The 24284-nt window shown below is 40.1% G+C and overlaps 2 protein-coding genes across 4 annotated transcripts; one reads left to right on the forward strand and one right to left on the reverse strand.

Moving 5' to 3' along the window:
* Positions 1 to 1281: 1281 nt before the first annotated feature.
* On the reverse strand, positions 1282 to 17956 carry PIGX (phosphatidylinositol glycan anchor biosynthesis class X). Its single transcript, XM_006092853.2, has 7 exons — positions 17942 to 17956; positions 16975 to 17155; positions 13325 to 13388; positions 9200 to 9341; positions 6237 to 6450; positions 3918 to 4018; positions 1282 to 1486 (listed from the first exon to the last, which is right to left on the reverse strand). Exons 1-7 carry the CDS (start codon positions 17954 to 17956, stop codon positions 1343 to 1345), a joined length of 861 nt encoding a protein of 286 aa, XP_006092915.1. The 3' UTR covers positions 1282 to 1342.
* CEP19 (centrosomal protein 19) lies at positions 17263 to 23605 on the forward strand. Of its 3 annotated transcripts, XM_014459215.2 has the most exons (4): positions 17263 to 17498; positions 20128 to 20214; positions 20981 to 21177; positions 22054 to 23605. In XM_014459215.2, the coding sequence occupies exons 3-4, from the start codon at positions 21042 to 21044 to the stop codon at positions 22413 to 22415; spliced, it is 498 nt and encodes a 165-aa protein (XP_014314701.1). In that variant the 5' UTR covers positions 17263 to 17498; positions 20128 to 20214; positions 20981 to 21041; the 3' UTR covers positions 22416 to 23605. The 3 variants fall into 3 exon arrangements, with proteins under 3 accessions (XP_014314701.1, XP_006092867.1, XP_023613075.1); XM_006092805.3 differs by lacking the exon at positions 20128 to 20214 and having other exon boundaries at positions 17264 to 17498; positions 20984 to 21177; XM_023757307.1 differs by lacking the exons at positions 17263 to 17498; positions 20128 to 20214 and adding an exon at positions 17563 to 17705 and having other exon boundaries at positions 20984 to 21177.
* Positions 23606 to 24284: the final 679 nt, after the last annotated feature.

Below are 24284 nucleotides of genomic sequence, written 5' to 3' on the forward strand. Positions count from 1 at the left end.
ACAAATTTGTCACAAACTTAATGCAGAAGTTGATGTGAGGTGTATTCAAAATGTAGAAATGTAACATATGTATGTACAGAAGGCTGAGACTATTAACAAACAATATACTGTATGACTTTCTTCTTTTTAGCACAGTTGTATTTATTAATATAGCCTTTTGGTTCTAAATCAAGACCTCTTATTTTTTTTAAAAAATCACTTGAAGATACAAAAATATTTTTGCAAATGTGTAACTTAATAAAATATACTCTTTCTGAACTGTCTTCCTGACAAATTCAGTATTAAATCAGAACTAAATCTTAGTACTTAGTTTCATCAAGTCCTTTGACAATTCATATATTAAAAAGCAATATAGCCTGGCTGGTGTTGCCCAGTGGTTGAGCGTCGACCCATGAACCAGAAAGTCATGGGATTGCAGGCTCAATCCCCAGTAGGAGGCATGCAGGAAGCAGCCAATCGATGATTCTCTCAACACTGATGTTTCTATCTCTCTCTCCTTCTTCTTTCCTCTCTCTGAAATCAATAAAAACATATATATATATATATAGATATAGATATTTTTAAATATATTTTATTGAATTTTTACAGAGAGAAAGAGAGAGGGATAGAGAGTTAGAAACATCGATGAGAGAGAAACATCAATCAGCTGCCTCCTGCACACCCCCTACTGGGGATATGTCTGCAACCAAGGCACATGCCCTTGACCGGAATTGAACCTGGAACCTTTCAGTCCACAGGCCGACGCTCTATCCACTGAGCCAAACCGGTTAGGGCTATATATAAATATTTTTTAAAGCAATATAACTTATAAAAGGAGAATGGAAATGTTTTAAGGAATAATTAATATTAATATTTTCTTAGTTGTTTTATTTTAATATTTTCTTTGAAACTCTGGATGACTTCAATATTCTCATAAAATTAAGATTTAAATAAACTCATTCATTAAATTATTTTATTCTTATTTATAATGATTTTCTCAATTTTTAGCTTAAATTGTAATGTTTCTATTCACAAAATGAGAACAATTTGTCTCTAATACATAAAGTACTCACTTTTGTAACCCAAATGAGGATAAAAATCACTTCTCACAAAATAAATAGTAATGTGACAGAATTAAGTTTCCTGTACTAGCACTAGATGCTTGAAGATTATCAAAGGTCTACACAACAGAGCACTCAATTCTGGAATTAGTTGAGAATGATCCAAAATTTCCTCCAGTAAACATAATTTTAGCCAAAAATGAAGACAAAAGACAAAATAATGACAATTCTAAAAGAATGCTTCTAATCACAAACGATTAGGTCTTATTTAGGTTTATGGAAAGCATTTAATTGCAGAAAACTTATAGGGGGAAATGGCCATATTTGAAAACAGCCACAAGAATCAAAGTAGAACACAGGATGGTAATAAGTAGAGTTACAGAACATACTAAAGTGGTATGTATAGTCAGTCCCACTGGAACCTGTAGAGTCACATTCTTATACACCTGTGGAGAGAGAAGTTAGAGACATTTAAAATGGATGTTCTAAGTAAGACCACTATCTCTTTATTTTTATTTTTTGGCTTTTAAATATTCTTCAGCCAATTCTACACTACATGTAACATTATTGTTTGAATGATTCTTTTGGATTGAACATTTAATGTAAATAAATCAGACTCAATTCCCACAATAATTCTTAAATTCTCATTAGTTTTGACTTTTTCTATACTTTACATAGAATTGAGTATATCCTTTTTAAAAACCCAGGCCAGCCAAGCCGGTGTGGTTCAGTTGGTTGAGTGTTGTCCCATGTAAAAGGAGTTGTAGATTCAACTTATATTTTCAGTTTATATTTTCTATTTGGTTTTGAAGATAAAAGGTTCAATTAGAAACTTTGGGAAATTTTATGGTTTAAAAATAAGTTTTTAAAGACATTAATATTTGGGAATATTTTTATTTTTGCCTTCTTTTTATAAATACCTAGATTATAATTTCACATCCAAAAAAGATTATTTTATCACCACAATCTGTAACAAAGTCCTATTTGAAAATTATAATCTTAAAAAATGGCATCTTAAGCAAACAAGCCTTAATATAGATCACCACCTTAGTAATGGCCACCTATAACTCAAAGTAAAGAAAAAAAAATCAAATAGCTTAAGTATGACTTCTTATTTCAAGTTACATGGTCTTAAAGAGAATTGAATTCAAAATATTTTAACAGGGTAATTACTTATTTCATAGCAATGCACACTACCAATTTTTAAATCAATAAATCATAAACAAACACTAATCATACTCTTCACTCACATACTCTTAAATGTAATTCTCCAGATGTATTTTAGAGTTTGAAAAAAATTATGGTACAGGGGCTTGTCAAGGGTGGGGGGGAAAAAAGGACACTTATGTAATACCCTTTGTAATACTTTTAGCGAAAAAAAAAAAAAGGTTTCCAAGACCCCTCCTCAGTTTTAGTAATTTGCTGTAACAGCCCACAGAACGCAGGGAAACATTTACGTTTACCAGTTGGCCATAATAAAGGGTATGTGATTTAAATGTAATTCTCCAGATGTATTTTAGAGTTTGAAAAAAATTATGGTAACATATGTGTGATATTGTGTTTTATATAAGACATACGTATTTGATTTTCATTCCCTTTCTGGCTCAAAGCTCCCCAAACTGTTGGAATTTCCTAAGTGTTAAGAGTAAGCATGGTGTCTTTTATGTTGGTGAAGTAGCTTTTGGAAAGCACCTAAGGATGAGGACTGGTTGCCAATGGAGCTAACCATGTGATAAGAGAGTTGGAAGTTTCAGTCCCACCCCAGACCTCCAAGAAGAGGAGAGGGGCTGGTTTGTTCAGTGGTTAGAGCATCAACCCATGGGTTTGATTCCAGGTCAAGGACATATACCTCAGTTGCAGGTTTGATCCCTGGCTCCCCTAGGGGTGTGTGTGGAAGGCAACCAGTTGATGTGTCTCTCTCACATAGATGTTTCTTTCTCTCTCTCTCCCCTCCTCCTGCCTCTCACTTTCTTTAAAAATCAATGGAAAAAAACTTATCCACTCTGAAGAGAGGAAAGAAGTATATATAAAAGCCTAAATGACCATTATGACTGAACAACTGGAACGACCAGTCGACCAGTCGCTATGATGTGCACTGACCACCAGGGGGCAGACGCTCAATGCAGGAGCTGCCCCCTGGTGGTCAGCACACTCCCACTTCCAACCTCCCGTGGCCCACCAACCTCCCATGGTCCCTCTCCACAGCCAGCGGGCCCCAATCACCCCAACAGGAACCTCCCGTGGCCCGCCAACCTCCCATGGTCCCTCCCCACAGCCGGCAGGCCCTGATCACCCCGACAGGAACCTTCCGTGGCCGCCCCCCCCACAGGCCTCGATCGCCAGTCAGGCTGAGGGACCCCACACATGCACGAATTCGTGCACTGGGCCTCTAGTGTTAACATAAGAAGATAAGAAGAAAACTGTAGACTTCTTAGACAACTGTCTAAAAACTATCACAGTTGAAATAATACTAATTTGAGTTTTATTATCCTTTTTTTTCACTTAGTCTGTGTAATACAATGAAGTTAACTAATTTATTTTATTCAAAAATTAATAAAAAGTTCTAAATAAAGTTTATACCTGATGGATATACCACTGTTTTTCTTGGCCATTTCACACCTTTAAATCACCTATCAGCTATACTTAAGCTCTGGACCAATGAGGCATGGGACTAACACTAAATCTCCAGCCCCCAAATTAAATGATTCTATATAAAGGAGGAACCACTGTTGTCATCTGTAGCAAAGAAATGACATTACAAAAAAACAGCTTTCTATGGTAAAATATAAAAGTCTAATCCCTTAAATGTGGCAGAAACATTATAGAAAGAATTTTAAATGCGACAGTACAATCTAAAAATATAAAATACTAACTTACTGATTTATATTTCATATTGTTCCATTGGCAAATATCCTTATTCTTCAAAGTACAAGGAGCTGCCACTTTTGACTGAGCCCAGCACTTCAAAATTGGAAACTCTGAGAAAAAGTGGTAGAAAATCATATCACAAAACTTTAATCTGGACTAGAGGCTAGGCCAATTTGTCATTTTGGGATATGAGTATTCAAACATTTTAATACACAGTGTACATGATTTGGCTCCATCTATCACATATTGTTTTATTTTAACAGCCTGTTTTAAGTGAATGCCTAAGAAATTATGTAATTACAAAGACTGTGCATGACTTTTAAACAAATCCCATTACACTAGAGGCCGCTTTTTTAAGTATTTGAATTTAAACTTTTTTCTTGAGGTATAACACATATTTAGAACAGTGAACAGGTCCTAAGCATCCAACTCAATAAATGTCCAGGTGTAAACACACCCATAAAGAGCTTTCAGACCAAAACCCAGATAACACCAGAACCCCAGATGCTCTCTCGGGGGGAACACATTTTCAAACTTTATTTAAGGTAAGTCAATATCATTAATAGAAAAAGAAACCTAGGTTGGATGAACAAAGCTAACAGAGTTGAACGCTTTTTTATTTTTTCATCATGAAATATATGATGGCAGCAAATGTATGCCAGTCTTTAGCAACAGTGCTACTAACTTTTGCAAACATTCGAATCAGCCCAATTGTGGAGGCCCAAAAGCCAAAAATCTGAAAGGGGTTTCTTAAATTAAAGTCTTTATTCTAGGAAAACTGAAAATAGTAAAAGCAAATTTTTTTAATTTACTCAAATCTACACATTAAAACAGAACAATTACTCACAAAACCAAAAACTCAAGGACTACATTTATAGAAAAACTAGGTGATAAAGTAGTCTCACACACCAAATACGTGCAAGTGTAAACAAAACACCAACAGCAATAAGCACTGTGATGTCAGCATGAATAAACAGAAAGCAGCAAAGGGGCAATGAGGATCAATGGCTGAAAAAGAAGCACACCAGACATTTACACCTACTTATGAAAGAACACAGCACTTGCCAAAAGAAGCAAACCTGGATCTAATCACACCCCTGAGCCAGGTGCTAATTTCCAAGAAATAAAGAGGTCAGATGAACTGTATGATTACTATCACCAAAACCCCAACTCTGAGAAAAATGTTAAATGGGCAAGACTAAGCTATAGTGCAGTGATGGTGAACCTATGACATGCGTGTCAGAGGTGACATGCGAACTCATTTTTTTGGTTGATTTTTCTTTGTTAAATGGCATTTAAATATATAAAATAAATATCAAAAATATAAATCTTTGTTTTACTATGGTTGCAAAGATCAAAAAATTTCTATATGTGACACGGCACCAGAGTTAAGTTAGGGTTTTTCAAAATGCTGACATGCCGAGCTCAAAAGGTTCACCATCACTGCTATAGTGTGTCATATCATCCATATACTTGGGTGATAAAAGCATAAATATAAGGGCCCAGCAGTGTGGCACAGTGGTTGAGTGTTGATCCATGAACCAGATCACAGTTCGATTCCTGGTTGGGGCACATGTGGGGGTTGTGGGCTCAATGCCCAGTAGAGGGTGTGCAGAAGGCAGTGGATTGTTCTCTCTCATCATTGATGTTTCTAGCTTTCTCCCTCTCCCTTCCTCTCTCTGAAATAATACGTGTGTGTGTGTGTGTGTGTGTGTGTGTGTGTATATTATATATAAATTATATGTACATATAATTTATATCTATAAAAGGAAGTGATTGCTCTAGCTGGTTTGGCTCAGAGGATAAAGCGTCAGCCTGCAGACTGAAGGGTCCTGGGTTCAATTCTGGACAAGGGCACATGCCTGGGTTGCAGGGCTCAATCTCCAGTAGGGGGCTTGCAGGAGGCAGCCAATCAATGATTCTCTCTCATCATTGATGCTTCTATCTCTCTATCCCTTCCTCTTTGAAATCAATAAAAATATTTTTTAAAAAAAATAAATAAAAGGAAGTGATTAAATGTCAGGATAGTGGGTTTAGTCTTAGGAGATAGGAGGAAGCTATGTTTGAGACATGATACATGGATCTGCTGCTAGAGTGGCTGGCAAAGTGCTATTTCTTGACCTGCGTGGTAATTTAAAGGACATCTGCCTTATAATAACTCACTAAACTATATATTTGTGAAGTTTTTCTATAGCTATGCTCTATTTTACAACCAAAAAGTTAAAAAGAAAGAAAAAAGAATCATGCTTTTGTTATCCCTTGATTTCAGACCTGCCACCATACCTTTATTTTTATTTTCAACCCTCAGAAAAGATATGCAACCCTTACCTTGGTCACAATACATCAGTAAATCCGGGTTACTGACCACAATAAAGGTTTCTCCATCTTTACTATGTGGCCGATGATAGCGGTAGTGCACAGGCAAAAAAGCTTGGAAACAATCAATGCACTGTGAATCTTGTCTGGCATAAATGAGAACTTCAGATTCCTTGGACAAGTAGTTTGGAGCTTCTATATTAAAATTTTCTGAAACCATGACTGCCTGTCAATACAAAACAAATATTAATCCAAGAGAAAAAAATGAATGAGGAAGATTTAAAACACAAAACTAAACCAGAAGACTGCTATACAGGTAAAAAGAAATTTAAAATTCATCCCCCTTATAAACAATTTCCATTCCCCTTCCATCCTCAAGTTAAGAAAACACAAGATGTGATCTGTGTTTAATAAAAGTAAACTGAGGAAATTTTCCCACAATAAAAATTATTTCTATGTACTCTCCTTATCAACCTTTGTTTAGGTGATAAAACAGGTACTAAGAAAAGAGAAATTTTGTGAATAAGTGTAGCATGGTTCCATAAGTATGAAAACTATGACAAAAAACAGTTAACCCAGTATTGAGTAAAAATGATTGGTATCATTCTGGTAATTTCCTGTTCTTCAGAGAAGCAAGTAAGGTGGTAGTGAGATAGATCACTGTGGTCAGGAAGTCAAAGCAAAGGTCAGCACTCTTTCTACACCGGGTATAAAAAGGTAATGGAAAAAATAGTAAAGTACTCCTTAAAAAAATAATATGGTAAAAACCATTTTAAAATAAGTATTCTACACCAAAAGTACAACTCCACGTGTGATAGAAATTAACCCTGAATTATAATATGCACATGTATATGTATTATGTATCCATATATGCATGCATACATGTTGATATATTAAAGAACACACATATATACAAGTTGTTGAACTTATGGCAAAGGTCAAGGAATTATATAATCTTATGAGTCATAAGGAACCTCAGAGGTGATCAAATTAAACCACCATCTCAATGAGGATATTTTTCTCAAGTATCCAGCCACTAATTGATTACTTTCAATGACTGAGTCATCTCATTTTATCTACTGTTAAAAGGTTATTCCTTTTCTATGAGAAGAAACTGGATGCTCTGGCCTATAACAATCACCAATTATCTGTGCTTACAATGTCTTCAATAAATCTGTTCCTTATTTCACTAAGATTCCTCAAACATCAGAGGTCCTCAATCATGCTGCCTCCACATCTTCTCTTCCCCAAAGAAATATTCACAGTTTTCTCCGTTTTTCATGACTTGGTTTCCAAGCCATTCATCACATTAGTTGCCGTTGGAAAACACTCAAGGACTATAATAGCAATATTTCCTTCCTTAAGCAAAAATTGCATTAGCTTTTTAGCAGTCTTTTTTCAGTATGATATAGCTATAGATATATTCTTTTTTAAAAAGTGATAGACTTTAGCCCAGCCAGTGGCTCAGTGGTTGAGTGTCGACCCCTGAACCAGGAAGTCATGGTTCAATTCCCAGTCAGGGCACATGCCCTGAGTTGTGGGCTCGATCCCAGTAGGGGGCGTAGAGAAGGCAGTTGATCGATGATTCTCTCTCATCACTGTTGTTTCTATCTCTCCCTCTCCCTTCCTCTCTCCAGAATCAATAAAAACATTAAAAAAATTAATACACTGTATTTTTTAGAGCAGGTTTAGGTTTACAGAAAAAAAACAAGCAGAAAATACAGCCTCCCCATAGACCCCCATCACCGTACACACACACACACACACACACACACACACACACACACACACTTTTCTTTATTATTAACATAAAAGTGTAATACAGCTATTTTATTTTTTAAATTGATTCTAGAGAGAGAGAAAGGAGAGGGAGAGAGAGAGAAACATCAATTGGTTGCCTCCCGTATGCACCCTGACCAGGGTAACCCGCAACCTGGGTATGTGCCCCAACCAGGAATCAAACTGGCAACCCTAAGGTGCATGAGAGGGTACTCAACCGAGTCATGACTAAATTGAACAGGTGACTCTTAATGAAGGTAGGGAAACCCTAACTAAGGTGATTCTAACTGAAGTTAGGAAAATCCTTAACTAAGGAGTAAGATTCCTTTCTGGAAAGAGCAACAATTGCAATTAGACAACCTTGGCTTCATTTCTTGGCTCTTCTTTCATGTGCCCATGTGACCCTGGGTAAGCTTGACCTCTTTGTGCTTCAGTATCCTTAACTATAAAATAGAGATAATACTCCCAGGGTTGCTATAAAGATTAATCTATGGCCCAAACCGGTTTGGCTCAGTGGATAGAGCGTCGGCCTGCGGACTCAAGGGTCCCAGGTTCTATTCCGGTCAAGGGCATGTACCTTGGTTGCAGGCACATCCCCAGTAGGGAGTGTGCAGGAGGCAGCTGATCGATGTTTCTCTCTCATCGATGTTTCTAACTCTCTATCCCTCTCCCTTCCTCTCTGTAAAAAATCAATAAAATATATATTTTTTAAAAAAGATTAATCTATGTAAAGGAGTGGGACATAATCTTTCTTTAATGCTTATTTTACCTCGCTTCTTTAAAAAAAAAAAAAAAGAAGAAAATACCTGGCATATAGAGATCCAATAAATATTAATATCTTTTCCTCCCATACTCAAATTATACAGCTGTTGGGTATGTCTCTCTAATTTAACAAAGTTGCTATTGAAACAGTATTTATTAATTGTTCATTTTCTTAGTCACTAAACTGGGAACCATACTGCCAAAAAGCATTTCATCAGCTCAGTTTAGTTGGCTTACTACTGACAAGTATGACAAGTATCACTCACTTATTAAAGAATACTCCTATTCTATCTAAAAAATGTTACTTGATACTTTTACAAATGTATCTAGTGTTTTTTTACATACTATTTTGCCTTATCCAAATTATAGCATCCCTTAAAAAATTTCTCTCAAAATAATGCTCTAATAGTGTAAAAATCCTCTAACAGTTGTACCTCTGTTATGTTTCTCTCTCGTAATGAAGCCAACTCATATGGATCCACGAAAAGTCCTGCTGGGATGTACTGTTTAATTAAGAGTCGGCAGGTCTGTAAGTCCTCAATGCTTTCTCCAAATTTCACTTTTATTAAAAGGTCTCTGTAAGACAAGTATGTTCAGAGAAAATCTCTTCATTAAATTGTTAATGAGATAGCATAACATTACATTCAAATTAGTAGAAACACTATTTTAAAAATTATAAAGAGACTATAAAGTCAAATGAAATATTTATCTCATGTCAGAACTACCCATTAGATTTTTCATAAATTCATGTCATAAGCCATCCTATATAATAAAAGGGTATATGGAAATCAACTGAACAGTGGAACGACCGATTGCTATGATGTGCACTGACCACCAGGCGCAGATGCTCAATGCAGGAGCTGCCCCCTGGTGGTCAATACGCTCCCATAGGGGGAGCGCCTCTCAGCCAGAAGCCGGGCTCATGGCTGGCAAGTGCAGTGGCAGTGGCAGGAGCCTCTCCTGCCTCCGCGGCAGCGCTAAGGATTTCCGACTTACGGCTGAGGCCTGCTCCCCACACTCCCCGGGCCTAAGCCGGCAGTCAGACATCCCCCGAGGGCTCCCAGACTGTGAGAGGGCGCAGGCCGGGCTGAGGGAACACCTCCCCCCGCCACTCCCCTCCAGTGCATGAATTTCGTGCACTGGGCCTCTAGTAGTATTACATTAATGCAGTGATTTTCAACCAGCAAAAGGCACACTGCTGTGCCACAAGATTTTTTAAAACATGCAATACCTGATTATTTAATTAGGGGCACTGACCAATTTTCCCTTAGATTGTAAAAAAAAATGACAACAGTAGCCATCCCGTGTGAATGAATCAAAATTATACCTATTTTTGTCAGATTGGCAAAAAATACATATTTTGGTGTGCCACAGAATTTTAGTAATTAGTTTATATGTGCCATGAGATGAAACAGATTGGAAATAGTTGTATTAGTGTGGAAAAAAAAAAAGATCAATAGAAAGGGATAAAGTCCAAAAATAGACATACACAATTTTTCAATTAAGGTTCAAATATAATTTGATGAGGAAAGGATAGTCTTCTCAAAAAGTGGAACTGAAACAATTGGATATACAAAAATTAATTTGAAATAGACTATAAATCTAACTGTTAATTGCCCCAGCTTTCTGTCTGGAGGCACGTTTTGGACCAAGTGCAGTGAATGAGACCCAAAGCACAGCATGATATTTTCACTTAGGTGAGAAAACAGAAATAAAAGTTAAGGAAAGCTGCCCTCGCCCGCTCAGTGGATAGAGTGTTGGCCTATGGACTCTAGGGTCCCAGGCCCAATTCCAGTCAAGAGCACATGCCCAGGGTTGTGGGCTCAATCCCCAGTAGGGGCGTGCAGGATGTTTCTCTCTCTCTCTCTCTCTCTCTCTCTCTCTCTCTCCCTCTCTCTTCCTCTCTGAAATCAATAAAAATATATTTTAAAAAAAAGTTTAGGAAAGCTGAAGTGGTTGGAAGTCACAGCACTAAGTTCCAGAGAGGAGGAAACTATGCAGAAAGAGCTCTAGAAATCTGAATTGGGGAGTTCCCTTGAGTTTCTGTTGAATACTAAGGTATGCATGAGTGAGGTGTAACTCCACAAAATGGGCACAGAATGACCAGGGAACTAAAAGACGAGAAATTCTAAAATTTTACACAAGGTAGGGAGACATTTGCATTCCAACCAACCAAAGTATAGAAATCCCAATGGGGATACCAACCAAAGCTTTCAGTTGAAATCCCGATAGGGTAAAGCCTTAGTAGCTAAATTAGCCTTGCAGTAATGGCCACTTTTAACTTTAGGCCTACACAAAAAAAAGGTAAAAAGGATCAAGTTGATAAACAAGTAACTTAAAACTCTAACAGAAAAAATAAACCCAACACCCTTTAAAAGAAGATAAAATCCACACACTCAAAAAGGTTCATATCTACAACATTCACAATATTCAGTATCCAATCCAAAGTTACAAACATGCAAAGAATCAGGGAAATGTGACCAATAACCAAGAAAAAAATCATTCATAGAAACAGATTAGAAATGACAGATGTGACAAAATTAGCAAAGGACATTAAGTCATTATAAATATACCTATTATATTCAAGAATTTAAAGAAAAACACAAACATTATGAGGGAAAGAGAAGAAATAGCTCTATATATAAAAGCCTAATAAGCAAAGTGTCCTTTCAGGAGTTCAACCGACGGGGAGTTCAATTGCTCACTATGATGTGTGCTGACCACCAGGGAGCGGCGCAGAACGAAGGAAGGCCCGGGCAGCCAGTAGCCAGGGAAGGGAGGCCCTGGCCGGCGGCCGGCAGCCGCTAGGGACCCTACCCATGCACAAATTTCGTGCACAGGGCCTCTAATCTCTCTCTCTATAAAAGCCTAAGAGACCATCGCAACCAAACGGACAACCGAATGGACGACCAAACAGGCTGCGTGGGGCGACCAGGCCGGCAGGGGGGTTAATGAGGGGCGACCCGATGACCAAGCAGCAGGCTGTGTGGGGCGACCAGGCGGCTCAAAGGAAGCCAGTCTGGGTCCCAGGTGCCTGCGGGTGGCCCGAGGGAAGCCAGCCTGGGTCCCAGGTGCCAGAGGGAAGCCGGTGCTGGCAGCTGGGGGAAGGAAGGCCTACTCTTGCATGAATTTTCGTGCATTGGGCCTCTAGTATATAATAAAGATTAAGACAAACACAAACTAAGAGAACTTGTCCCTAAAATAAATGGTAAAGGAAATTCTTCAGGCAGTAAAAAAAATATCAGAAGAAAGCTTGGTAAAAAAAAAAATTGAAGAAAACTTGGATCTATAAGAAAGACAGGCTCAGCCGGTGCGGTTCAGTGGTTGAGTGTCAACCCATGAACCAACAGATCACAGTTTGATTCCTGGTCAGGGCACACACCCGGGTTTCGAGCTTAATCCTCAGTAGGGGGATGTGCAGGAAGCAGCTGATGGATGATTCGCTCTCATCATTGATGTTTCTATCTCTCTCTCCCTTTCCCTTACTCTCTGAAATAAAAAAATACATATAGTAAAAAAATAATGACAGAAGAGCAAATGGTAAATACATGGGCGAATATGAAAACATTTTCTCTCATTTTTTAATTGTTTTCAAATATTGATAGAGAAACTGGACCACTGAGCATTGTTGGTGGGAATGTAAAATGGTGCAGTCACTACTGAAAACAGTATGCCCAGCAGGCATGGCTCAGTAGTTGAGCATCGACCTATGAACCAGGATGTCACTGTTCGATTCCCTGTCAGGGCACATGCCTAGTTGTGGGCTCCCGGTTTGGGGCATGCAGGAGGCAGCCGATCAATGACTCTCTCCCATCATTGATGTTTCTATCTCTCTCTCCCTCTCTGAAATCAATAAAAATATATTTTAAAAAAACAAACAAGTATGACAATTACACAAGAAATTAATATGAATGAAACTTTAGGACATCATGCTTTGTGAAATAAGCAAATACTGTATAATTCCACTTGTATAAGTACATAGAATAGTCAAATTCATAAAGACAGAAAGTAGAGCCCTGACCAGTTTGGCTCAGTGGATAGAGCATTGGCCTGCGGACTCAAGGGTCCCAGGTTCGATTCTGGTCAAGGGCATGTACTTTGGTTGTGGGCACATCCCCAGTGGAGGGTGTGCAGGAGGCAGATGATCGATGTTTCTCTCTTATCGATGTTTCTAACTCTCTAGCCCTCTCCCTTCCTCTCTGTAAAAAATCAGTAAAATATATATTACAATTCAGGTGTTCTTTAATATTTTCAGCTGAAAATTCTCAAGAAAACTGATTCTAAAGTTGGTCAGGTTTGCCACTTAGGGAAAACATTTTTTAATAGATGCGTGTGGCGTATGGGGAAGGTCAGCCACTTGTGTCTACAGATGCTTATGGCGTACAATGGGTTAATCATTATTTCAAACTGTAACCACATTATAATAAATCTGCTACTTATGACTGGAAGAAATCAAGTGATTTTTTTTCAGTTTTATCCTTTTTTCAACTATTAATTTTTTTGCTCTAAAATATATGAAACAGTACTTTGATACAAGTAAAAGTCAACAGGCAACTTACCTGTGGAAACCATCTTTCAAAATTTCTTGCCGCAAAATAATTTCAGAACAACTGGCCTTTATGCCTATAAGAACCAAAAGATTTGATTTTTAATAAAACAAGCACTCAATGAAAGAATACTTATATAATTAGAAAATAATTGTTTTAATAGGCTTTACTTGCCTGGAGAATCTAACCAACCTAAAAATGAAAACAAAAACTCTAAAACTTAAGCAAGTTGAGCTATATATAAATCTACTTCTAGTATAGCATGAGAATTAAGAACATTGACTTTGGAATTAGATTGCCTACCTTCAAAACCCTGTCTGTCACTTAATAGCTATATGACTTTACATAAGATAGTTTATTGCTCTGCTAGTTGTCATGAGACTTAATATACTAGGTGTACCAGTTAATAATGCGGATTTTTTTCAATAGATGGAGTTTCACATATGTTGATATATATGCGATTTGATATGTATGCTATTTCGTTGTATTGACAGCAAGCTTCAAAACTTACGTCAAATTTGCTGAAGGTGTTAACATCATAGATATTTTTATGCTTAAAAATGTCAAATTTCATGCCAAAAAAAAAAGAGCATTTGCGGGAAGTTTCAATTCATTACTTTATTTTGAAGGAAAAGTGCTGCTGAAAGCTTTGGGAAGCTTATGGTGAATATGCTCCATCTCAAGATACTTGTGAACGCTGGTTTAAACGCTTTAAAAGTGATGGTTTCGATGTGAAAGACAAAGAACGTCCGGGTCAACTGAAAAAGTTTGAAGATCAACAATTACAAGCATTGTTGGATGAAGATGCGTGTCAAACTCAAAAACAACTTGCAGAAAGATTAAACGTTGCTCAGCAAACAATTTCTGATCATTCACAAGCAATGGGAAAGATTTTAAAGGAAGGAAAATGTGAAAAGGAAAATTTCACATCAACTGAATGAAAGACAAATGGAAAACCAAAAAGTCATCAGTAAAATGTTGTTTCAACGGCACGAAAGAAAGTCTTTTTTTGCATTGAGTTGTGACTGGCGATGAAAAGTGGATTTATTTTGAGAATCCCAAATGCACAAAATCATGGGTTGATCCAGGTCAACCATCAACATCGACTGCAAGGCCAAATCGCTTCAGAAAGAAGACAATGCTCGGCGTTTGGTGGGATCAGGAAGGTGTGGTATATTATGAGCGTCTAAAACCAGGTGAAACCGTTAATACTGATCACTACCAACAACAAATAATCAATTTGAACCACACTTTGATCATGAAACGACCAGAATGTTCTGGAAGACACAGCAAAGTAATGTTGCTTCATGATAACGCACCATTACACACTTCAAAACCAGTTAAAAACACGTTAAAAGATCTTGCCTGGGAAGTATTAACCCACCAGCCGTATTCACCAGACCTTGCTCCTTCAGATTACCACTTGTTCTGATCAATGGCACACACACTTTCTGAGCAGCACTTCAAAACTTACGAAGAAGTGGAAAATTGGGTCTCTGAATGGTTTGCCTCAAAACAAGAAAAGTTCTATTGGGACGGTATCCAGAAATTACCTGGAAGGTGGGGGAAATGTGTAGCTAGTGATGGACATTACTTTTAATAATGCACTTTTGATGTTTCTCTTGAAATTATCATGTTTTCTTTGATTACAAAATCCACCATTTATTAACCGGTACACCTAGTATGAAGTAGTTAGAATAGGTCCTACCATATAGTGCTATATGTGTTTGTTATTAATATTACTTTATTCAGGTGATCTTTTGGTGTAAGGGATAACACTCCAACCAACTGAGCCACACCAGCAAGGGCAGAAAATCTGTTTTAAGTCCAGCTACCTATAAAACTGAGAAGACAGTACATTTGCCTTGTGGAGATGTTGGAAGGGTTTAAAATAACAAAAATAAAAACGAGTCTTTTTTTTTAATCTTCACCCAAGAATATTTTTTCTATTGACTTTTTTACAAATTTTTAAAATATATTTTTATTGATTTCAGAGAGGCAGGGAGAGGGAGAGAGAGAGAGAAACATCAACAATGAGAGAGAATCATTGATCGGCTGCCTCCTGAACGCCCCACACTGGGGATCGAGCCGGCAACCTGGGCATGTGCCCTGTCAAACTGTGACCTCCTAGTTCATCGGTCAATGCTCAACCACTGAGAATACGGGTCAGGCCTCCACTGACTTTGAGAGAGAGTAGGAAGGAGGGAGGGAGGAGGAGGAAAGAGAAAGAGAAAGATAAACATCTATGAGAGAGACACATCAATTGATTGCTTCCTGCACGTGCCCCAACCATGCCCTTGATGTAGTACGTGCCCTTTATTGGGAATTGACCCTTTGGTCCAAAGGTCTGATGCTCTGACCACTGAACCAAACTGTCCAGGGCTAGAGTCTTTTCAAAAGGTTCTTTTATAAACTTAGAATAACCAGAAATCTCACTATACAGACTCATGGGAATTAAGAACATTGACATTCAGACATTAAAACTATTACTTAATGTGAGCATCATCACTAATGATCAGATCACCAACTCTGCCAAGTGCCTTGCTATATAATTTTATTTCATTTTCAAAAGCTGGCACTGTGTAGGAAGAACATTAAAATAAACACATGAAAACCATATTGTATTCTATGTTGCTAGGTCCATTATATATATATCCCTGAAAAGATGCATGAAAAAGCATGTCATAGAGATTAAAACATCTGAAATATACAACAGAAGGGGAAAGTATGAAAAACTAACATTTATTAACTAATACCTATATGATAGATCCTTTACTTGGGGCTTTCACATGAGTTTCACAACCTTAGCAAAACAGGCAGTCAAAATTACTGCCATTTTCCTGGCTGGGTGGCTCAGTTGGAAGCACTGTCCCATCAACCAAAAGGTTTGGGGTTCAATTCCCCGCCTCCCCGCTGCCTTGGCGGGCCTGGGGCCTGCGGGCTGGGGGCAGCTCCTCTGTTGAGTGTCTTACTCTACCCCCTGGTGGTCAGTGTGCATCATAGGGTCCTTCTGCCCCTTCAGTCGATTTGCATATTGGGCTTTTATTATATAGGATCACCAGTGGAATGTCTTCCCCAACCCACTGAAAGCTCCACGAGGGTCAGGGCAGCGTGTTTTTAGCTCAGGGCTGGATCCACAACACACAGCACAGCACAGCACTCCAGTCCACGGACTGGGGCCCAAAGAAATGAACCAACGCGCTTGCCTAAACCGGAGTCATCAAGAAACCCCAGCGCAATCCAGTCTACTATTAAAGTATTTGTACGACGCCGTCCTCTTCCCACGCCCCGGCGTCTCTGTATTCAGGACTGCGGTTCTCACACTTCACAGGCAAGGGGCCTTGCCGGCTCCTTGTTGGTGCAAGAAGCTGCATGCATCCCAAGACGCTTCATCGCTGTACTTCCTTCACAATATTTCAGTGACTGTGTGGCCAGAACAGAGCCGGACTCCCCACGTCCAGAGAGCCATGCGGGGGGCAGGCGGAGCCCCAGAGAGAGGAGGCACGTGGCCTTTGTGCTTAGCCTCCCCCAGCTCACCCCACAGTCCGAGGCGCCGGGATACAGAGAAGCACCTCCGCAAACCGCCCAGGGGAGAGGACCCCCAGAGTCCGAGCAGCTGCCACCCCTCAACCTCCAACCCGCAGCCACGCCCCTCCCTTTACCCGCATCGGTGTGGGCGGCAGCGAGGGCCGCGGAGGACTTGCAGGCGAGCTCGGCTGCCACCCAGAGCAGCAGCCAGGCCACCGCTCGGACCACCGCGACCGCGGCCGGGGCAGCCAGGACGCCGGAGAGCGTGCGCCGGCGAGGAGCGCGCCTGGAGGAAACGCGGAAGGAGGAGCCTGCCTACGCTTCACGCCGCCCCGAGCGCGCCGCCGCGGGGTTCGCGAGGGACGGAAGCCTCGGTGCGCGCGCGCGTTCGGTCCCGCCGTCCCCCCACTGCCCACAGCCCGGGTCCCCGAAAGTTCCGGCGTCTCCCGAGGCGGCCGTCCCGGCTCCGGGTTCTCTTCCTCGCTGCCCCGCCTCTTACCGCCCCGGTCGGGGGCGGGGCGAGAAGAGGCGCAGGCGCCGTGAGTGCTCGGGGCTGTTTCCGTGGGAACGGCCTCGGGCGCCCGCAGCCCGACCCTGAGCCCTGCACGCTGGCTGCGGAGCCGGCGCGCCCGGTGTCGGCCTCCACCTCCAGGTCCAGGTATGTGGATTCGGGCCGCCTTGCGGAGAGTTCACCCCGTGGTCACCCTGCGGGACTGTGGCCGTGGCCTTTCTGCAGCGCCAGCTCCGCCCGGCCTCCACGTCCAGGCCAGGGCTGCTGTGTGCACTGCGGTTGGGCGGAAACGACCCCTCACGGAGGTTTTAGTTGCTGGCCGGCATCAGAGGCACTTGCTGTGCTTCTCTAAGGGTAAAAAAGTCGGCCTTTCACTACTGGGGACGTGAGTCGGGAGACGATCGTCTACCTGTTGGCAAAATCCGCACCCTTTTCGGTGTGGGGGAGGCGTGGCTGGGTTGGGGCAGTCCCTGGTCCCTGGTCCCTGGTCCCTGGTCCCTGGTCCCTGGGGGAAGTATGACTGTCGGGAGGCAGGGGTGGGCACAGGCGTCCGTCTGACCTCACGAGGTGGGTTGAATGCGTGAGTAGACCGAGAGGGCATCCATGGCCGGTTGGGGCAGAATAGGGGCTTCGGGATGGATGTCTCAAAGAGGAAAGATGTCAGAAGATAATAAAACCGAAAAGAGCAGTATCCGTACACCATTCAGAACGATGGAGGCAGATTTGGGAAGAAACACTTGAAGGATTGGAGCGGGAAAGGGAAAGTAGTTATAAGCCTCGTAGAATTATTTTATATTTTAGACAGAATGCAAACATTACTTTAGTAAAAAATAAAAGTTAAATTTTAAAAATAGGTGGGGGTTTTTTTTTACTAAACTGTATTATTATTTTAAATATATTTTTATTGATTTCAGAGAGGAAGGGAGAGGGAGAGAGAGAGAAACATCAAGGATGAGAATCATTGATCGGCTGCCTCCTGCATGCCCCCTACTGGGGATCAGGCCCACAGCCCGGGGATGAGTCCTTGACCAGAATGGAACATGGGATCCTGTAGTCCGCAGGCCGGTGCTCTATCCACTGAGCCAAACCAGCTAGGGCTAAACTGTATTATTGAGTATCTATTGCATGCGTCCTTCACGAGTACAGCTATTTACTTGACTGTGTGGAATTTATATTGTGCTCAGTAGGATCTCCTAGAAAGTTTACTAATACACCAAATTTTAGTGAGGTGAACTGGGAATAGTATTTGTTAGAAGAAGGAGAAGGGGAGAAGGAAGGAATGGGGTGGGATCATTGCATTAGGTCAGGGGCAGACCACAGAAAATTGAAAAAGCTTTATATATTATTAATTTTCTAAGAGTAAAAGTTCTTACATCTCACAGTAAGGGGTGGATAAGAGAGATTTTGATATATCCTTAGAACAAACATTTGGCAGTAATATAAAAGTTAGCATTTTGATGGAACATTTAATGACAAAATCACATAGGTTGTTAAATTTAAAAGGCGACATCCTGTACCTCCTGAAAGTTTTTACAGTCTAGAAGCCTGATCAAAAAAGTAGACCCACCCAGCTACTGTAGTTTAAAAAAATAAAACTGTATGCCTAAAACCGTATACCTAGAAAAAAGACTGGAAGGAATTAAGGGTGACTATTTTTTATGTTTCTTCTTCCCCATGTCCCACCTTCACCTCCAGTTTTCTACAGTGAACATGTATTAAATAACTCTGTGCCTGTAGTGATTTGCTGACAGAACTGAGTTTATGAAGCTATCATTACTTGTCCAACTGAGTGGTTCAGTGGTTGAGCATTGACCTATAAACCAGATCATCATTGATTCCCTGTCAGGGCACATGCCGGGGTTGTGGGCTCCATCCCCTGGGGAGGGGGGGGGGGGCATGCAGGAAGCAGCCAATCAATGATTTTTCTCTCATCATTAATGTTTCTATCTCTCCCTCTTCGTTCCACTCTGAAATCAATAAAAATATCTTTAAAAAAGAAAAAGATATCATTACTCTATGCTGATTTACTTCTAGATTCCTTGATATTTTCAAAATTTCCTGGGAATAATATAGTCACATCTAAAGCAGTCCCTATAATTAAGTGTACTTTGGCATTGGGGACAGGGGAAGGAAGAGGGAATAGAAAGTATTAACCTAAAAAATAGCTGCGTTTCTTGTAACTGAAAAAAAAAAATGTAATGAGACAAATAAGTTTAACTAAAAGTCATATAAACTTTATTGCCTTGTATATGTATAGGCTGATTCTGCATTGGCTCTGACTTTTTTGTTTTTTAAATCCTCACCTGAGGATATTTTTCCATTGAGATTATATATATATATATATATATATATATATATATATATATAGTTCAGAGAGGAAGGGAGAGAGAGATAGAAACATTAATGATGAGAGAGAATCATTGATTGGCTGCCTCCTGAACGCCCCACACTGGGGATCGAGCCTGCAACCTAGGTATGTGCCCTTGGCCGGAATTGAACCTGGGACCCTTCAGTCCGCAGGCCGACACTCTATCCACTGAGCCAAACCGGCTAGGGATTTCCATTGTTTTTTTAGAGAGAGGGAAAGACAGAGAGCAATATCTATATGAGAGAAACACATCAATTGGTTGCCTCTTGTACGCGCCCCGAGAGGTACGTGCTCTTGACCAGAATTGAACCCTGGACCCTTCAGTCATCAGGCCTATGCTTTATCCACTGAGCCAAACCTGCTAGGGTGGCTCTGCCTTTTTAAAAAATATGTTTTTATTGATTTCAGAGGATGAGAGAGAGAGAATCAACAATGATGAGAATCATCCATCAACTGCCGCCTGCATGCCCTCTACTGGGGATCAAGGCCGAAACCCAGCCATGTACCCTGACCTGGAATTGAACTATGACCTCCTGGTTCATGGGCCGACATTCAACCACTGAGCCACACTGGCTAGGTGGCTTTGCCTTTTTGGTCAGACTTCTGGACTGTAAAAACTTTCAGGATGTACAGGGGCTTATTTTAATACATTGAATTAAACAAGTATGTACAGGTATTGTGCTGGGATATTGTGGTAATCAGTGGAAATGTTCCCTGTCCTCATGGAGCATATGGAAGAGAAGGGAAGATAAATGATTAAATAAGTAATTACAAAAAAAACCTCAATGAGTAAAATGACTAGGAAAGTACAAGGGAAACAGATCTGGTCTGTTGAACCTCTCAAAACATAATGATTAAGATTAAAAAAAAACTCTTAGTACCTTGACATAGACTTAGTGCCTTGTATATACTTGTTTAATTGTTAAATAAAAAAGATCCTATAAGTCAGTTTTTGGGCTGACTCATGGGTTCATATATAATCTTTGATTAAAAGTACAGTACAGTAAGAGAGCCAAACTGAACTGCATTCCAAGCTCATGTGTGAACATACCTATACCCCTCAATGAATCAGGGATCCAACAGACTAAGGCTAACCCAGGGCCAAACTAAACTTTCAGGGTAACGCTCAAAATATTGAGATTGATAGGCTGAATATGTATCTATAGAACTGATCTAAATCTGGACTAGAGCCATATCTGCTGGGGAGGAGAGAGAGGGAAGAGTGTGATTAATCCAACACTTAATTTTTTCCCCTCTTTTGCAGGAAGTCATTATGTGACTAACACATTTTCAGATTTCCTCTCATTTACCCTGAAGTGTATATGAGAATGACGTGCACTGCCAAGAAATGTGGAATTAGGCTTCAGCCTCCAGCTATTATCCTAATCTATGAGAATGAAATGAAAGGGAAAAGTCGCCAGCGCATCATGCCTGTCCGAAACTTTTCAAAGTTTTCAGGTAACTCATGTTTTATTGACTTATCTACTTATTTAAAATATACTTTTATTGATTTCAGAGAGGAAGGGAGAAGGAGAGAGAGATAGAAACATCAATGATGAGAGAGAATCATTGATCGGTTGCCTCCTGCACACCCTACACTGGGGACCGAGCCCACAACCCAGGCATGTGCCCTGACGGAATCAAGCCAGCGACCTCTTGGTTCCTGGGTCGAAGGTCAACCACTGAGCCACACCGGCCAAGCTCAGGTGCCTCATGTTTTATCTCACCTCCCATCTTAAATACTCCCTAAATCACTGAATAAGAGCGATTTGAGTTTTATGTAATGGTCTGACAGGGCATTCAGAGTTAAACAGACCTGGGTTCAAATCATGTCTCTCAGGGTAGATATGTGACCCTGGCTAAATGACTTCCTCTCAGTGAGCTTCAGTTTTCTCATCTGTAAAAGGAAATTGATAATCCCCGCCCTTTCAGAATTGCTGTGTAGGTTAACTGTGATAGCATTATTCAATAATATTAATTTCCTTCTCTCCCTCCAAATGTGATTTTTACTTATAGTCTCCACATTTTCTTAGTACCAGTACTAATATCTAAAGCTGTAATACTACTTTTTCTTCTCGACATTTTCTCCAGTTGAAAGGGTTTAACATCTTCTCAAAATGATTTTAAGTTAAGAAAATTAAAAAAAAAATCCCTCTTCTTCTACCACCTCAAAGCTCGATATAAAGAAATAGTTCTGCAGAATGATTTGTTCCAAACAAACCACTTAGCTATTTGGCTATAATGGCAGATAATGCTGTCAGTAGTTTGTGGTGCACCAATAGCTTGTGGTGTATAGGTTTTGTGTGGTGTATAGTTTTGTTTCTTCCTTCCTAGATTGCAACAGAGCTGCTGAACAATTAAAGAATAATCCACGACACAAGAGTTACCTGGAACAAGTGTCCCTGAGACAGCTTGAGAAATTATTCTGTTTTTTACGAGGTAACTTGCGGGGGCAGAGTTTGGCAGAAACAATGGAACAGATTCAACGGGAAACAACCATCGATCCTGAGGAAGACCTGAACAAGCTAGATGACAAGGAGCTTGCCAAAAGGAAGAGCATCATGGATGAACTTTTTGAGAAAAATCAGAAGAAGAAGGATGATCCAAATTTTGTTTATGACATAGAAGTAGAGTTCCCACAGGATGAACAACTGCTGTCCTGTGGCTGGGACACAGAGTCAGCTGACGAGTTCTGATATCAAAAACAAAAATGTATTGGGCTAGCAGAAACTCCATGTTCATACACAGAATGTAGAGTAGTCCTAGAAAAATCTGTGAAGAACACTAAATGTACACATCAGGTCATATTTGGATTGACCGTGTTACTTTTCAAAAACAGGACATGTAGGTGCATTGACCCATACACAAAAAAAGGCTTCGGGTTTGATTCCTGGTCAGGGCACATACTAAGGTTGCTGGTTTGATCCCCGATTGGGGCACATACAGGAGGCAACCGATTGATGTTAGAGTCTCTCTCACATCAATTTTCTCTCCTCTCCTCTCTCTAAACATATCCTTGGGTGAAGATTAAAAAAAATTTTTTTCATTGAGGCACAGTAAGCAAATTATAGTTTGATAAGATTGGAGGGCATATACAGTTACTAGGGAATTATCCTGTATGATTATGTCTTTACTTATATTTAACTCTGTTTTATAAGTATTTAATTCTAGAGTAGAGTGCCCCTGCACAATGTGCTGCAGCTACAGTTCATGTCATTTGAGGGACAACAGGAGAATTCTGCCCCTCAGATATCAGGAAATATACACCAAAGACATTCTGAAACCCTGAACCTTTTTCCATAAAAAAGAGGTTTGTTTGTAAAATGGGGACTCTACCCATAATAAATGAACAATAGGTACTGCCAGTTTAGGCCTATTCATGAATTTGGATCTACAAAGAGGAAATTTTTGTTGGCAAGGTTATATGTATACAGATAATCTTTCTTATTATTTAATTGGTAGAAATCCTGTGTTTTCTGCAAGGAACTTAATACTCATTAAATAAAACTGTAAAAATTATTCATTCTTTCTACCTGTCCATTTCAACTCTTTACCATTAAAAGCCTCATTAAAGGGATTATTCTTATGGTGATATCACCAGGGACAAGATGGTCATGACTCATGTATATTTGCCATAGGTAGCAAAAGAATTTTCAGAATTGGAGATTCTTTCATATCTACATAGTATTCTGTTGCATAGATATAGATGAAATATTTCAAAAGTTGACCTTAGGTTGCGTTCCCCTTTCACTATACAAACAATGCCACAGCAAATAACCTTGTACATTCTCTATTTTACGCATGTGCATGACTATAAATAATGTATAGAGGGGACTTGCTGGGTATGTGCATTCTAAATTTTAATATATTACTGTTTTCCTCTGAAGAGATTTGGTCATTCATTCATTCATTCATTTATTCAGTAAACACTGTTAGAGTATTTACTCTATGGAAGCTTCCCCAGGACATTTCAAAAGGGACAGCTTTAAAGGAGAGGGAAGAACAAGAGAGAAGACTGACAGACCAGTTATGCCAGGGGCAGGACCAGGTTTATGATTTCAGTTTTCTTAATGAACAAGGTGGAGCCACCTGATTAGTGAGGCTGGAGAAGATCTAGGGGCTGAGCAATGAAAAGCACTAGAAGGGGTGGCGCCAAAAGGCAGGTCTGACAAGTTGTGACTGGTGAGCAAGTAAAGCAATTGGGTCAGAGAAGGGAAATGCTGAGTTAAAGAGATCTCAGAAGTTTAGCAAGTCCTGGTGGTGATAACATCAAGCATCTGAACTTTCCAGACCAAGACTGATGGAGAAGACAATCCATAAAACCAAGAAGTTAGGAGTCGAGATTAAGGAGCCTGGAGGAGCAATAGCTCAGATATTGAAAGATCCTGGGAACATTGATGGGGGCAAAGAGAAGAAAATCAGCCAGATCCTAAAGTAATTTGGGTAGGTATAAAATGCTTACTATGGTTTTGGGCAACGGCATCAATAATTTGAAGAAGGAAATATAGAGGGATGAAATTAATAGATCTTTAGCCCTGGTGGTGCGGCTCGATTCCCCATCAAGG

This window comes from Myotis lucifugus, unplaced genomic scaffold (genome assembly GCF_000147115.1).
Source record: "Myotis lucifugus unplaced genomic scaffold, Myoluc2.0 scaffold_105, whole genome shotgun sequence".
Taxonomy (NCBI): Eukaryota; Metazoa; Chordata; class Mammalia; order Chiroptera; family Vespertilionidae; genus Myotis; species Myotis lucifugus.

Bases quoted from the DNA above. Each gene is read 5' to 3' on its own strand.
- CEP19 (XM_014459215.2), top strand. From the start codon at position 21,042: ATGAGAATGACGTGCACTGCCAAGAAATGTGGAATTAGGCTTCAGCCT. The intron at 21,178-22,053 runs GTAACTCATGTT...CTTCCTTCCTAG, and splicing joins AAACTTTTCAAAGTTTTCAG to ATTGCAACAGAGCTGCTGAA.
- PIGX (XM_006092853.2), bottom strand. The intron at 13,389-16,974 runs GTAAAGGGAGGG...TGGTTCTTATAG, and splicing joins TGCCGCCCACACCGATGCGG to GCATAAAGGCCAGTTGTTCT. The intron at 1,487-3,917 runs GTAAGTTAGTAT...CTCTCTCCACAG, and splicing joins ACAATATGAAATATAAATCA to GTGTATAAGAATGTGACTCT.